The 18,388-nt window shown below is 37.9% G+C and overlaps 1 protein-coding gene across 2 annotated transcripts in view; it reads right to left on the bottom strand.

Moving 5' to 3' along the window:
* Positions 1 to 1,542: 1,542 nt before the first annotated feature.
* Positions 1,543 to 18,388, bottom strand: part of sbf2 (SET binding factor 2) — a 291,683-nt gene continuing 274,837 nt past the window's right edge. For both annotated transcript variants that reach the window (XM_078415378.1, XM_078415380.1), the window contains 8 exons: positions 17,275 to 17,401; positions 13,576 to 13,703; positions 13,228 to 13,467; positions 11,032 to 11,139; positions 7,986 to 8,170; positions 7,318 to 7,405; positions 6,400 to 6,531; positions 1,543 to 2,964 (listed from right to left, as the gene is read on the bottom strand). In XM_078415378.1, the coding sequence (XP_078271504.1) occupies positions 2,866 to 2,964; positions 6,400 to 6,531; positions 7,318 to 7,405; positions 7,986 to 8,170; positions 11,032 to 11,139; positions 13,228 to 13,467; positions 13,576 to 13,703; positions 17,275 to 17,401 (1,107 nt within the window). In that variant the 3' untranslated portion in view covers positions 1,543 to 2,865. The remainder of the gene's footprint in view (positions 2,965 to 6,399; positions 6,532 to 7,317; positions 7,406 to 7,985; positions 8,171 to 11,031; positions 11,140 to 13,227; positions 13,468 to 13,575; positions 13,704 to 17,274; positions 17,402 to 18,388) is intronic.

Genomic DNA, 18,388 nt, shown 5'->3' with positions numbered 1-18,388 from the left:
CTCTCCAGGTACTTTCCCTTGCAACCACAGAAAATGTAACATTTGTCCCTATAGCTCCTCCCTCATATCCATCCAGGGACCCCAGCAGTCTTTCCAGATGAGACAGAAGTTCACTTGCACCTCTTCTAATCTTATCTGCTGAATTTTGTGCTCATGATGTGGCCTCCTTTACACAAGAGAGATCAAGATTAGACTAGATCTAATTGAAATGGTTTGCACCAGGAGATACAACAGACTTTAGTGGACTGAGCACGTGTTCGGCGAAACTAGACTAGATCAATTAGATGTATCTCCTGACTGCCAACCATTTCAAACACTCTTCATTCCCATACTGACCTTTCTGTCCCGAGCCTTCTCCATTGCCAGAGCGAGGCCACAGGCAAGCAGGGGGAAACATCTTATATTCCGCTTGGGTAGCTTACAACCCAACAGGATGAACATTGAATTCTTGAATTTTAGATAAGCAAACCACCCCTCCTCCCCTCTCTTCCTTGTGCCCCATTTGAATGCACACATATTTCTCCTTCTCCCCTTCCACCTATAATCCTCTTCTAGCTTCACATTTTATGTCTCTTCTATCCTCATTTCTTTATCTCACATTTTTCCCCTTTTCATCTCTGACATTTGGTTCAACCATCTGCCAATCAAAAACCTCCCTCTCCCATATCTGCCTATCACTTGCCAAGATTTGACCCACCCCCAACTCTTTTTCAGATTTCTCTCCCCTACTGCAATCAGTCTGAAGAAAGGTTCCGACTCGAAACATCGCCTATCCATGTTCTCCAGAGATGTTGCCTGACTCGCTGAGTTACTGCAGCACCTTGTGTCTTTTTTGGCAAGCTATTATCTGCAGTTCCTTGCATCTAAGTTCTCGCATCACTATTCTTGGTATTGAAGCACCGCTGAAATGATCAATTGATAATTAAGTTACTGATTTGTAAAACAAATTTAGTTTTCTATAAATAATTTCTTCCGTTACAATTAGTGGACATTATTTAATATAGAATAGTTAGGACAACAATTAGAACTGATCGTGTGCTGATACTTTTGTGGAAAGGAGCCTCTTTCCACAAAAATCTATCTTGGTCAAATTTGAGCTTTAACCTCCAAGGATTTATAAACAATGAGTGAAGCAACTTGTTCTAAGTTTCATATTTACAATGCAGATTTACAAATTAATGGAAGAGCTGAGAGGAGCCTTTGTGTTGTTTGAGTTCATGCTTCCTATTGTTGCCACTCTTTCTAAATCTTTTCAGAACAAAGAAAACCCATTTTTTGTGAAGTCAAGAATTTACATTTTGTTTCCCCTCCAAATAAATTCATAACTTGGAATTCTTCAATGTTGTTTGACCTGCTCTTAATTTTCTTTCTCATCCTGTTTAGGACAATCAAGGATGAACTTTGAATATTGTTAAATAGGGATTTCTCCCTTCAGTTTTAAGATGTCCCTGTAGCCTGCCTTCAATTTCAACCAAATTCTGTAGTTATAAAGGATAAACTTGAAGTACTATTAGGAATTGTAAAAATCACATTTAGCATTCATTGTTTTATAAGCACTTTAGTGTAAACAAGTCATAAAACTTAATGCCACATGAAGCAATTTACATAAAGCTTTTGGAAAAAATTAGTGATTTGCATTTAATTGAACAGAGAACTACACATCAGTATTTTACAAAGCAGATGAACGGTATATACAAACTCCACAAAATTAAAATATTATGTGCAAATTGAGGCTATTGTTTGACAATCTTGAGGAAGGTCATAATGGGGAAAATTGTGGAAACTACTTGCCAATCCATTCATGGTAATATGAAAATATGGACAATTTAGTTGATCTCAGCCTCATCAGGAAGTGCACACTTTTGTTTTACTTTAGCTGTGCATGATCTTTTGGTCCCATAAGCAATGACTTACCACATGAACTGTATAATTTGCTAGTGTTCCTTAAAACATCGTTAAAATTAGGTTCATTTATAGCCAACAATTTAGGGAAGAGAATTGTAATCAAATTAAGCCATATATACAATCTTTGAAAAATACAAAATGTAGTAAATATATAAACATGCTAAAAAGACACCACAGAAACATATCACAAGCTACAGATAAGTTTTCTTCACTAAATAATGTGAAAGTGTTAAAAGGTGGAATCAAATTTCCATTAGGGCAGTAACACAAACATTCTTCACAACACTTTTTAAAAAATAAGTATGAAACGTAAAAAAAAAGAGACCATTAAATTTTAGTGTGCAAAACCTCCTTAAATTATCAAGGTAAGCTACCAGAAGAAAAACATTCATTTACATAGTCTACACAATTGCTGCAGCACAACTGAACTTGGTCATTGATGGCCATTTTGAGTTTACTGCACTCTCTGCACCACTGCTTCAAGCGCAAACAGTCCAATGCACTTCTAATGTAGTACATTTTAGAAAGGTAAGTACTGCTGAGACAGTTTTTTTTTGTTTTACTTCAGATTTTTGATATACAATAAAATATAAAATGTTATGTTACAAATTAATTTTGAAGATTCTAAAATTGTGTTCAGAACTAGGACTTAAATGATTAAAAACTGCATGTGAATCTGTGAAAGCAAAGGTTTCATTATAATACAGTATATTAAGGTATTTAGTGGTTGAAGTTTACATTTCACATTGTTAAAGAGCGATTTGAAGAGCATTAAAATGTCAGTGCAAGTTTCATATGCTGAAGCAGTTTGCAGATTCCTCTGCTGAACAATTAGTGGTCTCCACTACTTTACTGGTGTACTTCTTTGACACCCTTATCATTTAATTTTCTTTAGAGGCTGTAGGCTTTAATCTCCTGTGACTGGTATGATCCCGCTTGATCCTTTAAAGATGCATCTTGCTAGGCATCTGAAATGCAGTTCTGGATTTTGTCCATCCATTGCTGCGCGATCTGTGCATCTTGTGCACAGAAATTATAAACACGTTTGTTTGTTTTCAACTGCATTAAAAGGAAAAAAAATCTTGTATTATTCAACTGAAATCATTCTGAGGAAATTAACTGCTTTTAAAATATGTTCAAAAACATGAATGCTAACACTGAAATCATTGATTGAAGGTCAGAAAATAAACTTTATGTCAATGTATGTTTACAAACTAATGAGGTTTTAATCGACTGATTTGACCAGGATTTATAGTTCAATCCTTACAATATTCACAAATAATATTAAATAGACAATAATTTAGAGAAGTTATAAGGTAATAGTTTGGCTATAATTGATAAATGTACAAAAATATAATGCAAATGAATTTTACAATTTAACAAATTGTTAAAATATGCTGAGATCCCAATTGTGATTTTGTTCCCTACAACAAACAGGACAAAACATTGTTTGTATTTTCTTAGACCTAGTTTGTAATATTTTTACTCCAGCAGTCAATAAATCCTGGAACGATACATGATTTCTCACACAATAACGCATTAACATTTTCTACTTTCTTATAAACAATTATCCACAGAAAAGACAAAATTCTTGTGCTGAAATATTAACACCTAAAATAATCTGTGATCTGTATGAAAAATGTTAATTATATTAATTTTCTGGGAAAGAAAGCTATTGTCCTAATTGTCAAAACCACAAATAATGGCTGCTGATTAGCATTAAACAATCTTTGCAACAAAATCTGATGGTGGACAATTCATAATAAATGACTCTTGGTCAGAAGAAATAGAACTTTTATTTTTCTATTCAGTACATATTTTGTGAAACAGGATTGCTATTTAAAATATAATTAATTGAGAAAAAAGTTGATAATCTACACCACCAAGAATGTCAAATGTCAAACAGACTAATCAACTAGATAACCAACCTGAAGAGTAAATCTGACAACGTTCAAGTTTGGAGATGTGCCCTGTTTACTCTCATTGTTTACTTATGTGGCTTTTCAGCTGTGCATAGCAGGAAGGTGATGTAACTTATTTTTCGCAGCAGCAAAATGTTATGTATCCTTGCGGGATTTCAACAGTGCATGTTAGATTGATGATGTAATTTAATTCTATTTCAGCTGTGAGATTTACCAATAAATCGTGTTGGCTATGTGAATTTAAGGCTATGGTGGCTTTTTATATTTTAATAATATAACATGAACATTCACAACTCACACTTTACATGAGAACAAAGACAATTCAGAGAGGAAGCAAAGAACAATTCTCAGATAGTTTGTTTAGGGAATAACTTCAGGGTGTTAAGAACAAGGAGTAGCAGAAACTGATTTCCTAGGGATAAGGAGAAAGAAAGATGGAGGTTAAAATGACCTGAATGCTTATCCAGGCCATTTGGAACCTTTTTAGATTCAATATTCAAGTGGAGAACAGTTTCAAAAGCCACACTCAAGAGTCCAAAAAAGTATGCTACTTCCCCACAAAGATTATTTTAAAAGAATTGTAAGTGGAGATGATAAAACCAATTGTCCTGATCCATGGCAGAACCAATGAAAAGCAGAACTTTCAAACTGTAAATAATTTATTTGGGTTTGACATTAATTATGCAATAGGGGTAATGGAGTCCTTTTTGCCCATTAAGTAAGTTCAACGAGGGAAGAGGGCTGCTGGCTATTGTAAATGGAATTGAACTGGAGAAAATAAACAAATTGGGAGAACGTCTTGGGATAAATGATCACAATGTACAAAATGTAGAGGACAACTGAGCTCCAGTAGACTACAGCATGGTGACACTGCGGTAGAGTTGCTGCCTCATGGTGCCAGTGACCCGGGTTAGATCTTGACTACTGGTGCTGTCTGTACGGAGTTTGTGCGTTCTCCCCGTGACCTGCGCGAGTTTTCTCCGGGTTCTTCCTACACTCCAGACTTACCGGTTTATAAGGTAATTGGCTTGGTATAATTGTAAATTATCCCTAGTGTGTGTAGGATAGCATTAGTGTGCAGGAATCCGTGCTGTATCTCTAAACTAAACCAAAATTGGCTTCATGGAAGGAAGCACAGGGTGGTGGTGGAAGGTGGTTTTTCAGACTGGAGGCCTGTGACACGTGGTGTGCTGGTGCTAGGCCCATCGTTGTTTGTAGTTTATATCAATGGTTGGAATGAGAATGTACAAGACATGATTAGTAAGTTAGCAGGTGATACTGTAGATAGTGAAGATGGTTATCAGAAATTACAGCAGGCTCTTGATCGGCTGGGCAAGTGGGCTAAGGAATGACTAATGGAGTTTAATACAGATAAGTGCCAGGTGTTGCATTTTGGGAAGTCAAACCAGAGCAGGCCTGTCACAATGAATGGTAAGGCCCTGGGGAGTGTGGTAGAGCCGAGGGAATAAGGAGTGCAGTTATATAGTTCCCTGAAAGTGGCATCGCAGGTAGATAGGATGGTCAAGAAGGCTTTTGGTACATCGCCGTTCATCAGTCAGGGTATTGAGTAAAGAAGTTGGGACATTATGGCACGGTTGTATAAAATGCTATTGTGGCCACAATTGGAGTACTGTGTTCAGTTCTGGATATCCTGCTATAGGAAGGATGTTGTTAAGCTGGAAGGAGTGCAGAGAAGATTTACGGGGCTATTGCCAGGACTCAGGGGCCTGAGCTATAGGGAAAGGTTGGGCAGGTTAGGACTTTATTCCTTGCAGCGCAGGAGGCTGAGGGGTGATCTTATAGAGGTGTATAAAATCATGAGGGGAGTCAATAGATGAAAGCAGTCTTCTACCCAGGGTAGGGGAATCAAGAACCAGAGGACATTCATTTAAGGTGATTTAAAGATTTAACAGGAATCTGGGGTGCGAGGGGGAGAGCAACTTTTTTACGCAGAGAGTGGTAGGTATATGGGAACAGGCTACCAGTGGAGATAATTGAGGCGGGTACTACAAAAGCATTTTAAAGTCTCTTGGACAGGTACATGGATAGGAAAGGTTTAGTAGGATATGGGCCAAAAAGGGGCAAATGGGACTTGCTTAGATAGAGCATCTTGGTTGGCATGGATAAGTTGGGCCGAAAGGCATGTTTCAGTGCAGTGTGATTCTATATTAATACTAGAGATGGAGCGGGGTTAATTTATATGACTGTGTAAGTGATGGAGAATTATGAAGATAAGGTGCTTGAGGGGAAATTTAATTGAGATGCAAAAATAACAAGATGAAATGGAACAAATTATGTCCTTTAACAGCAAAGCAAATAACTGTGGAACTCACATTTAAATTGATTGGTGAATGCATTAAACAATACGGGAAAAAATATATTAGCAAGGACTACTTGCTCACAAAATCCTCTCTCAAAGGTAGATTATATTTCTACTGACCATTTTGTTCATGATTACTTAAAACTCTTGAACAGAACAGCACTTCCTGCCCAGAGGAATATTGAGTAATCATTAGTGCAAGTTTCTGGCATTGCACCAACAATTTAAGTAAGAAGAAAAATGAAAACTTACATCAAAGAATGCTCTTTCATTTGAATGCTTGGGTGCACCCAATGTTGATGATGCTGGAAGGACTGACTCAACTTCAGCCAGGTCTATAAATCCTCTGGGGTTTGTATCTTCACCATTATCATAGTACCGCAACTGGAAGATAAAGCAAACACATCAATGTGAAAATAGTGACCAGGATATTTTGGATCATGATAGCTCATCATGCCAACTTCAAAGAATCAGTGGTCCTTCAAACGGAAACTTTTTTTTGTGATATTAATTGCACTGCAAAGGCATTCATTTCTGTTTATCAACTCTAATGTAATTGAACTGGCTACGCAACGAGTGACATTATGGAATTCTAAAATTTAACAATCAAGAGAAAAATGTTTTTGGCTTATAATTTAAATAATGTATACATTACAAAACATGACTGAGCGAAAAATACCATGTTTTTATTTTGCATTCCATTATATTTTGAAATATTTGAGAATTACAACTCATATACAAAATAAAGTTTCTTCTGAAACCAGTGAGTTTACTAAGCAATAATTATGGTTTAGGTTGCGTTAAAATCACTTATTTCATACGGCAATGTGTAACCATGGTGCAAGTTCCACAGGCAGATTCCTCAGAATGAGGGCTGGGGATTGTAACAGGTTTACTCTCCAAAGAGAGTCCAACATTGGAGCAGTTGGAAAATGACTGATAAAGCTTGGCCAACACACTTGAGATTTCCCTGCTAGCCTAACTATCTTAAAGTGCTTCCAGGAAGAAATGTCAGCAGGCAGTACTCCCAAGTTCATTCCCCAGAAACTTCCGATGCATTCACAAAGTAATATTTGTTCAAGTAAATTAAAATTAATCTTTAATGCATAATTTCCAGTAAGAGATAGCTGTTTTAACACATCAAATTAGATTGCATTGTTAATGCTGTACCTGATGTTTAGTTATATCTAGAACAAACCAACGAGGTTTCCATCCTTTTAGTAAAGCTCCTCTCTTGTAAAGTACACCTTCAAATGACCTACAAAAATTGAAATAAAATAACTCAAACTGCAGAATACTGTTTACATATTATTGAACAAGGTACAAAATAGCAGTTTAAAAAGCATGTTTACATTTCCAACTTTGATATATAATAGCTTGAATTGTCAAGCCTTAGTTTAATTTAGAGATACAGCGTGGAGATTGGCCCTTCGGCCCACCGAGTCTGTGCCGAACAGTGATCCCCAAACAACAGTCTTATCCTACATACTAGGGAAAATTTACAGAAACAAATTAACTTACAAACCTGCACGTCTTTGGAATGTGGGAGGAAACCGGAGAAAACCCATGTGGTCACAGGAAGAACATACAAACTCTGTACAGATAGCATCCGTAATCAGGATCAAACCACGCTCTCTGGCGCTGTAAAGCAGCAATCCGGCCACTGCGGAATTGTGCCTTGTTAGTAATAAAGCTTCTTATTTGAGATGCTGATATATTAGCTAACTATTCAATACTATAAATGTCAATCATCTGGCAGTCAGTTCCAGAGGTGAAAAGGGGAATAGTGGAGAACTGCGGGGATAGAGAGAATGCTCAATTCAAAATAGTTATCAGACCTGTTCTCCACATCCTTTGAAGAAAACTGGTTGTACAGAGTTGCTGCTCTTCTCGTATTTACTCCATTTGAGGGTGATGTAGTGGTGCTTCGATCATTCTCACCAATCCCACTGTCTGCCAAATGTAGCATGGACCTTCTTTGGAAGGACTGTACATTAGATGCCACCAGCGATGAAGCAACTCTCTGTTACAACAGGAAGTGAAAACAAAGCTTAAAAAAGAAAACCAGCATTATATTGTATTTTGTAATACTCAGTCTGTGGGCAACATCATCTGATAAAATATCTGTGTTTGCAAAGTGGTCAAAGTTGGGAACTAAATATTTCACTCTAAGGATAAGCAAAATACAATTAAAAAGAGAAGGGGTGATAGTAAAGGATATGGTAAAGGCAGCAGAGAGAAAAGGTTTATCAGAAAATAAAATAAATAAGATATGTTTGGGCAAAGGTAAAAAACATGAAGAAACTGCAAACATTGATGGAAGTTTCTTAAAACCTGTCCCCCCCCCCAAATTAATGATGGTAATCTAGTGCCTATATAAATACTTGTAAGAAAGCCATGTCAGAAAGAAAAAAACAATTGTGGGGAGACTTTAACGTTGATGCAAAGAATGACAAACCAAATTTGTAGTGAGTGTGGAGGACAAATTCATGGAGCATATGTTGAGGAATAAACCAATGACTTGCCTATTATTGAAAGAGTTTAATCATAATCTTTCAATCAAGGGGCTTTTGTAACGTTTGATCATAATGTCGCAATATTTTTCTAAAACTTACAACTATTATTTAGTTAAGTCCAAAACCAGCGACCTGAATCTAAATAAACCGCACTGCAAAAGTATAAGGCAACAGTTTGCTATGGTACACTGAAAAATATTAAATGGCATGACTTAAGAAAGGAAGTGGTACTGTGAACCGAACAGTCGAATTAATGTTAAGATTGGATAGTCAAAGGGAACCATGTTTGACAAATCTGCAAAACGTTTTCTTTAGGCTGTTACCACCTGAGAAGGTAAAGGAAAACTAGCAGATGTGCTGCATTTGGGCCTTGAGAAAGCCTTTGATAGGAAACTTTATGAGATCATAAAATAAAATTACATGGCCGGTTAACACACAGAGGGTCTTGGGTGTTAGGTAAACTGTTGGGACTGAAGGCAGATAAATCTCCAGGGCCTGATGGGCTGCATCCCAGAATAATCAAGGAAGTGGCCCTCAAAATCGTGGATGCATTGGTGATCATTTTCCAACGTTCTGTGGACTCTGGATCAGTTCCTGTGGACTGGAGGGTAGCTAATGTAACCCCACTTTTTAAAAAAGGAGAGAGAAAACAGGGAATTATAGACCAGTTAGCCTGACATCAGTAGTGTGGAAGATGCTTGAGTCTATTATTAAAGATGTAATAGCAGCACATTTTGAAAGCAGTGAAGGATCAGTCAAAATCAGCATGGATTTATGAAGGGGAAATCATGCGTGACAAATGTTCTGGAACTGTTTGAGCATTTAACAAGTGGAATGGAAGGAATTCTTAAACTGTGACCCTTGGTTCTGGACTCCCCCAACAAGGGAAACATTTTTCCTGCATCTAGCCTGTCCAATCCCTTAAAACAATTATATGTTTCTATAAGATCCCCTCTCAACCTTCTAAATTCCAGCGATCCATATTTTCATCACATGTCAGTCCCGCCATCCCGGGAATTAACCTGGTGAACCTATGCTGCACTCCCTCAATAGCAAGAATGTCCTTCCTCAAATTATGAGACCAAAACTGATCCTTCACTCTTTCAACAATACTCCAGGTGCTGTCTTACCAGGGCCATGTGCAACTGCAGTCGGACTTCCCTGCTCCTATACTCAAATCCTCTCGCTATGAAGGCCAACATGCCATTTGCTTTCTTCACTGCCTGCTGTACCTGCATGCTTACTTTCAGTGACTGATGTACAATGACACCCAGGTCTTGTTGCACCTCCCCTTTTCCTAAACTGACACCATTCAGATAATAGAACCATATAAAATTCTTAAGGCTTATCGAAACATTTTAAGTTCTTGAGGGATTGGACAGGCTAGTTGCAGGAAAAATGTTCCCGATGTTGGAGGAGTCCAGTGAAGAAAGCAAATGGCATGTTGGCCTTCATAGCAAGAGGATTTGAGTATAGGAGCAGGGAGGTCCTACTGCAGTTGCACATGGCCCTGGTAAGACAGCACCTGGAGTATTGTGTGCAGTTTTGGTCTCATAATTTGAGGAAGGACATTCTTGCTATTGAGGGAGTGCAGCATAGGTTCAAGAATAAGGGGTAGGCCATTTAGGACTGAGATGAAGAAAAACCTTTTCTCCTTGAGAGTTGTGAATCTGTAGAATTCTCTGCCACAGAAGGCAGGGGAGGCCAATTCACTGGATGTTTTCAAGCGAGAGTTAGATTTAGCTCTTGGGGCTAAAGGAATCAAGGGATATGGGGAAAAAGCAGGAACGGGGTACTGATTTTAGATGATCAGCCATGATCATATTGAAAGGCAGTGCTGGCTTGAAGGGCCGAATGGCCTACTCCTGCACCTATTTTCTATGTTTCTATATTTTAATAAATGTAATTTTAGCATTCATAGGATGCTAGAAAGATCAGATTGTGAGGCTCCAGTTGTTCGCCATCTACATCTGTGATTTAAATGATAGGATAAAGATAAATGCATTCATATCTGCTGATTAAAAGCAGGGTTGTAGCGAGAATTGTGAAGAAGACACAGAGAGGGTTCAAGAAAAGATAGAGAAGCTAGGTGAATGGAGGAGGACATAAAAGATGGAATGCGAATTGAGAGAAAATGTGGAATCCTTCACTTTGTCAGAAAAATAGTCAAGCATGGTCGGATTTGTGTCCAGAGGGACTTGCGTGTCATTGTACACAAACCATTTAATGTTAACATGCAGGCACATAAAGCAATTAGGAAGGCTGACATTGTGTTGGTCTTTATAGCAAGTGGGTTTGATTACAAGAGTAAAGACATCTTGCTGCAATTATATGGAGTCCTGGTTTGCTCTCTCTGCAATGTACTTACAGTTGGTTCTGGTATCACTTCCTCTTTGTGGCTAACTTTTACTCGATCCCAGATTGGTTTCCACTGTTCAGGACTTTGATTTAATTCATTCTCCAGCCTTCCAATCTCCTGTAATTACATTATTCCAGAGTAGAATTGACATCATGATGGCAGAATATTTAACTATGAGTAGCAAAATTTAACCTCCAGGCATGGAAACAAAACTCATTTGGAGGAATCAAGCGAACAGGTGCCATTTTTATTTCGCTAACCTGTAATATTGACATGTGGTGTCAGTTCTGATATAGTCTAAAGTAAAACAATCTCACCTTCCATCACCATACATTTGTAAATATTAGTCCAACAGATATCTATTTAAATATTGTGCCAGGAGATGGTTTGCGCCAATACCATGATTTGTTTACCCGAACTTCATTTGCCTGCCTTTAATGTTCACTTCTTGATGGCCTTAACTGAAAAAAATCAATTGATCTCATTCTTGAAATTTTCAATTTGCAGAATAACTAAGATCCTTAGGATAAGAGTATTCTAAGTTTCTACATGGGACAAAAACTTTTGTTACTTTAGTCGTGGGTGGCCTGTGCCCTCTTGAACCCCATATCTGGAATCCCAACCAAACAAAACAGTTTCTTTGAATTAATTCCATCAAATCTTTTTTAATCAATTTAAAGATGCAGATTATATACCCCCTCACTTTTTCAAATTAAGGGAATAATTTAATCATTTTTAGATCTAGATTTAGTGAAGCTGCACTTTATTGGATCTTTGCATTGTTATCCAAACCTGACCACAATATACAGAAGGCAAGCTCATGAGTGTACATGAAGTATTAATTTCTTTCTGTGCTAGTCATTGCTTGAAGAGCATCATATTTATTAGCGTTTTTAATTCCTTTTTATGCCAGCTCATCAGTGTTTGGAGATTTTGTAGAGTCCCATTTATCTTCTCCTCTGCACCTACTAGTTAATGACCAATGAGAAAATATTCCACTTTGTTTTACCTGGATCTAAACTAGATGAATTCATATTTTCCCACAGTAGCTTCAATTACTCATTAAATGCTTCGTAATTTCCAACTTCAATATGCTTGTAGTATAGTCCTTGCTGAGGAAGAAGAGCCTCGACCCGAAACATCATCTAAACGTCACCTATCCATGTTCACCAGAGATGCTGCATGTCCTGCTGGGTTACGTTATTACTTTCTATTCTTTTTACTTTACAAGCATTTAATTAATCTTGGGAAAATTGTAATTGTAGACTACATACCCTTAAATAATTATCTCTCTGCAATTAAGTTTTATATTTTTGGCGCTCAGCCAGCTAATCATGGAGAGGTAGGACAAGTGATTATAGAGTGGAAGCAAAACAGGATGTTGGAAGATCTCAGTGGCTCAAGCAGTAGCCTTCTGACTCCTACACTAACCACTATGTCCTTGGCATTCTTCGTTGCTTCAGAGAGGTCAAATGGAAATTGGAAGAACAACATATCATATTTTACTACAGTTGTTTACAACCTGATGGATTTTAGGTAACCCACATCTCCGGTGCTCTCCTGCCACAGCTACCCACCTGTCCACCTAGTTTTCTTTTTCTCTTGTTCATTCCACTAATCCCCTCACCCTACCTGGTTCCATCTGCCCATCAACGCCTCCCTATCTGGCTCCACCCATTAGCTATCCCATCTCCTATGTACTGGAAATCTTTACTGTTCACTCTCAGTCCTAATGTAGGATCTTGACCAGAAAACGTCAACTAATACCTATTGCCTCCACAGATGCTGCAGAGTTTTCCCTGCATTTGATTTTGAGAAGTAGGACACACTTAGAAGGCCACATTTAGCCCAAAGCCACTTTAGGCATGGTTAGTAGGCTGTATTTGGCCCATTGCATTGTGAAATTGCTGATGCAACACACACTACAAAATTTTGCCTCATAGTCTTTTGCTCTGGCCTGAAATTGGTACTTGGAGTTCAAATATTTAGACACCAAATGAGCAGAGAGAGAGAGAACAGCATAGGAAGCTAGTCATAAGTACAAATGTTAGATTTGTTAAATTAACATGTTAGTAATATCAAAGATTGGTGAGTCAAACATTTTCAGACTTGCAGCTCTATTTGTAAAATATCTACCCTCACTCTTGTTAATTGGATCATACCACTTAAAGCACATAATTAGCATTTAGTTTCATTTGTTTATACCTCAAGGAGTTTGGTAATGGCATCCGGCTGCACCTTGGAGACATTGTCATAACATGGCCATACCACCTTTCTATGGGTTTGTGGGACTGAACCATCCATCTGTTCAAGTTCCTCAGAAGCACCTGTTTTTGTGCAGACCATGTCCCATTCATAAGAAGGGCCGCTTGAAAGAGTCTCTCCTGTGTAGTAATCCCATCTCTTCAGAGCGGAGATATTTATGCAGGGTCTGAGTATATATTTCTGTAAAGAATGATGTATTTAAAAGTAAATAAAATTGAATTACATGGTTTCAGATTTTAAATGAATGAGAAATAATTGATTAAATATACAATTATAGAAGTATCATACCTCCCCTTCTTCAGGACTATACATGTAGCTGAAAAAAATAGGTCCTTTCTTATGAATCCTGTCAATACATTCCCAAATACAGATTCCTCTTTTTGATTGCTTATCTATCTTGTCCTCAAATAATATACCTAGCAAAACAAAGAACAATGGCCACATTATTTACACACGTCAATTTATGTGGGTGAAAATATAATTTGAAGAAACACTATTAATACACATCTTCAACAATGAAACTCAGACTAATAATCATACACTTAAATTTACAGCAATGTATATCAAAATCTACTTTCTGATTGAAGTTTTAAGGTGAGAAAGATTTAATAGGAACCTGAGGGGCAACTTTTTCCACACATATATGTGGATATATGTAACAAACTGCGAGAGGAGGTAGTTGAGGCAGGTTCTATAACAACATTTAAAAGACATTCGGACAGGTACATGGATAGAAAGGTTTAGAGGAATATGGGCCATATACAGGCAGCTAGGGATAGTGTAGATGGGACATCTTGGTCGGCATGGCACCTAAAGACATGTTTCCATGCTATATGACTCGATGATCCACTAAAGAGTATTTTACGAATAGAACATAAGAAGCTTCAATGAGCAATTTTAGAGATGTTGAGTGTACATTTTTAAAATATAGAATCAACATATTATCATCCTATGATAAAGAATAAAATACGGGCATTGCAGTTGCGTTAAATGATTTGCTACTCTTAATTACACATTAGAATAAAATTCTAATATTTTCACTTCTTATGACCATGACATATGCTTTTCCCACCTGCCAACACATAATTTTAAATTTATTTTCATGTACATATATTCAGTGAGTATTTGTAATTTATCCTGCCAAGCCATTCAATAACCTTAAATATTTTTTTTTGGTGACCAACAATCACCTGTACAAATGTTCTATCCTAAGAACTAGTCACAGGAGAACATACAAACTCCGTATAGACAAAACCCATAGTCAGGATTGAAGCCGTCCCTGGCGCTGTAAAGGGCTTGTCCCACTTAGGCGATTTTAAGGCGACTGCCGGCGACTAGGTTGTCGCCGACAGTTCGCCGCGGTGTCGCGGGCATGATCGTGAGGAGTCTTCAAAGAATCGTAGTGGATCTCGGCGCGTCGTTGAGAAATCAACCGGATTGAAATTTCTCGACGACAGCTGGCTTGTTGCCAGGTATTGTTGCTTATTGCGGGCGCTGTCGCATGCTGTCCCCAGGTTTGCTAGGTTGTCTAGATGCATTTAGAAGCATGTAATATTAAATTAAGTAAAGTCATTTGAAGATACCAAATACTTGTGTTTAACCAATTTATTTACCGTCAGGACATTTGACAGGTAGATTGGAGGCGACAGTTTGACAGTCAGGTAAGCGTGGGAATTTTTGCGATGTTTATGGCCATTAGCGATTACATTTAAAGTAGGCTCCCAACCCAGATATGCAACCCAGAAACCAGATATGCATCTCCCGTACATTTTCAAAGAATACCCACACTGCACTAAAATCCATTTAACCACGTTTAAAATTAAATTTCTTAATACTGCTATTAGTAAACTGGAAGTCAATCCAGTTTATGCTTTGTTACCGTGAAGCTTGGTTTTCAAGTAACCCAGGCAAGATGTTATATTTCAAAACTCTCAAGTAATTAGAATTGTCAGTGATTTCAGCGAAAATTAGGACGCCGGAGAAGCATTGATATGCGTGGGAATTTTGCGATGTTTCCGAAGACGGTGTAATCTCGTCCTGACTCGGCATTGTCGCGGTCATTGTCGTAGGGTAAAAGAAAATTTCGGCGATCTGCTATGACTTTGACAGTCGCCGGCAGTTGCCTAAAGAATTGCCTAAGTGGGACAGGCCCTTAAGGCAGCAACTTCACCGCTGAGCCACTGTGCCACTCTATTTAATTTACAAAGACATAATTCTGCACTCTGGATAAAATACAAGATTAAGAAATTGTGTATTTTGAGTATAGTCTGTTAAATATAACAATAATTGTTAAGCTGTTCAACGTTAATGTTGAAAACATTTAATATATGTGGATAAGAATGGTTAGAGGGATAAGGAACAAATGCTGGCAAATGGAACTAATTTAGATGGGGCATCTTGGTTGGCATGGATGGGTTGGGCCAAAGGGCCTATTTCCATGCTGTATGTCTCTATATGTTATGACTTATTTGTGTGTCATATCTTGATTTTAAATGTAAAGATAGTTTTCAAAGTCAATCCTGTGGTCAGCAGTAATACATACTAGTACTTCCTTGGTAATGAGCAATCATTTTGACAGAAGTTCACACTAATTTAACAGTTGCCTATGTAATCAAACAGTGATTACAAGCCACTACAAGCTCTCTGCCACGATGTGAGGTTATCACTAATACTGTGCTTTTAATATTTGCTAACAGAGGCCAAGTATTTGTCTCACTTGAAGTAGGGAAAAAAACAACAAATAATGGGTAAGTAACCGTATATTTTTGTGTACTAAAGACCAAATCTCTGTTGTACACGTTTTGGGAAAGGGAAAATTACATACTTTAAAAATTGGGGGGGGGGGAAGAATCATAGAAGTACAAAATAATAAATTAATAAAAGCCATCACCTGTATTACCATAGTCTCCATTTGAAGTTCAGTTATAATCTAGTTCAGTTTAAGTGATACAGATGGAAACAGGCCTTTCGATCCACTGAGTCCATGCCGACTAACAATCACCTGTATACTAGTTCTATCCTAAGAACTAGTCACAGGAGAACATACTTAAATATTAAAGATTAAATACATTTGTATAACTATCATAAGGATTAACTTAGGTGGCAACATCTTTACCTCTGTGGTTGATAAATGCAAGTTCAAGCTCTATTGCAAATGTGGAAGACAATCTAGTATTAGAAATTCACTATGAAGGAGGGCTGGTAGCATTGGATAATGTGCTCTTTGGATGAGATGCTATAAAATTCTGCCTGAACAAGTAGAGAATCATTTGAAGCAATGCAGTAGTTTTGCCAGATAAGCTAAAACCACAAAAATCAAATTATTTGGTTTTCATTCATTTGTTGTTTGAGAAATCTTGTTCTATATAATCTTACTCTTCGTTTATCTTTTTTTTTAAAGAAAGGGGTTGTACTTCAACAATGATCTATTGATTGTGCATTGCCTTAGAATGTTCTGAGGATGTAATGAGATTCTTTATATATATGCAGGTTTTTTCCATCTTGTTGTGAGATCATGTATTTGCACACTTAAAGCATTAAACTGCATTTTATAGAACTGCCGCTGGTTTCATCAAAATAATGCATGCAGTTCCTTCGCGGGGCCTAGCATCGCACAGCGCGGCTCGGCCACGGGACTTAGCTGCGCACGGCTCGGCCGCGGGGCCTTCCGTCGCCCGGCTCGGCCGCGGGATGTTTCAGCGCCCGGTGCGGCTCGGCCGCGGGGACTTCCATCCCCTTGCGGGGACTGTGCGGGTCGGTCGGGGACGAGCTGTCTGCCCGTGGGCGTGGGGAGGAGAGTGGAAGTTTTGTTGCCTCCATCACAGTGAGGGGGTGTTTGGAGTCACTGTGATGGACGTTTGTGTTGGGGTCATGTGTCTTGTGTTCTTTTTTGTGTATGACTGCTATGTAATGACAAATGACAAATAAAGCTCTGTTGAACTGTTGAACTGTTGAATATCAAAATATGTTGATTTATGTAAAACATACCATGTTCTATTCGTTCATAGTCAGAGTCCAACAGGAAAGTTTTGTAACGATTGGACACATAATGGTAGGCGAGGAACTTCAGATAATACTGGTTGAACTCAAATTCCATTGGATACTGGTGGTGAATCTATAAGGAAAACAGGAGGAGGATAATTACACAGTAAAAGGAAAACAGGAAAAATGGAAATTCTGAATTCTTAATAAAAAGTGACAGGCAAATATTTCAGCTAATTATATCTTTTCATTCTTGATGTAAATTATTCTCAGAAATGTTTGCCTGTGCTGATTTACAAGGTGGTCATGAATATTAATATTGTCATTCATATCTATCAACAGTTCCCAATTAGTTTATATGGAGACACCAAATATGTACTATGTTTATAAGTACAAATCAGCAAAGCGGGGTGCTATTTTTAATGATAAACCTGTATGCCATTACTCCCCCCATCTTGAATGACATCAGCGCTGTGCTAGCACAAAGTCTCGTGGAGCTGCCCAATTGCAGAATCTCGACCGATGGGAGAATCTCACCAATGACAGGCTTGCCAGGGGTAAGTCTCCAGACTGATGGGCACTCACCTATATTATTTAATTATGAAAAAAAACAGCAAATCACATGCACGGATTAAGTACATCTTACTGGAAACAGAACTAATTCAGAATAAATTTCTAAAGTGTAGCCATGTCGTGTAAGCAGGATTATGAAAAGCACTGCATATCTGAAAAGAAACTTTGTTTTATGTGATTTTGATAAAATATGCCATATTTTGTAAAAAAAAAAGCTAACAGAGAAACTGAGGGTGAAACTGATATTCTCAAGCTAGCCCAAACACTACAAAGGGAAATCCAGTGATGTAAATACAGTCTGCAGTGAACAATACTAAGTAGCTCGGCCCAATATGGTGACGGGTTTCCTCTGTAGAGCAAGGCAGTGCTGCAGAACAGAGATAACGTGTTGTGTTTCCTAAATTAATATTACTACTGTAATCTTATCAACTAGCCATGCTTTCTTGGTGGTTTATCTATCTGTATTTATCTATCATATTTTCATGCTCCCCTTTGTCCCCTCTCAGTGGAGAGTCTCTGCAGCAGTATAGTCTCAATCAATGCCAGG

The sequence above is a fragment of the Rhinoraja longicauda genome, chromosome 18 (assembly GCF_053455715.1).
Source record: "Rhinoraja longicauda isolate Sanriku21f chromosome 18, sRhiLon1.1, whole genome shotgun sequence".
Classification (NCBI taxonomy): Eukaryota; Metazoa; Chordata; class Chondrichthyes; order Rajiformes; family Arhynchobatidae; genus Rhinoraja; species Rhinoraja longicauda.
Note: the sequence above shows the minus strand (reverse complement) of the source record. Positions and strands in the feature narration are given on the sequence as shown.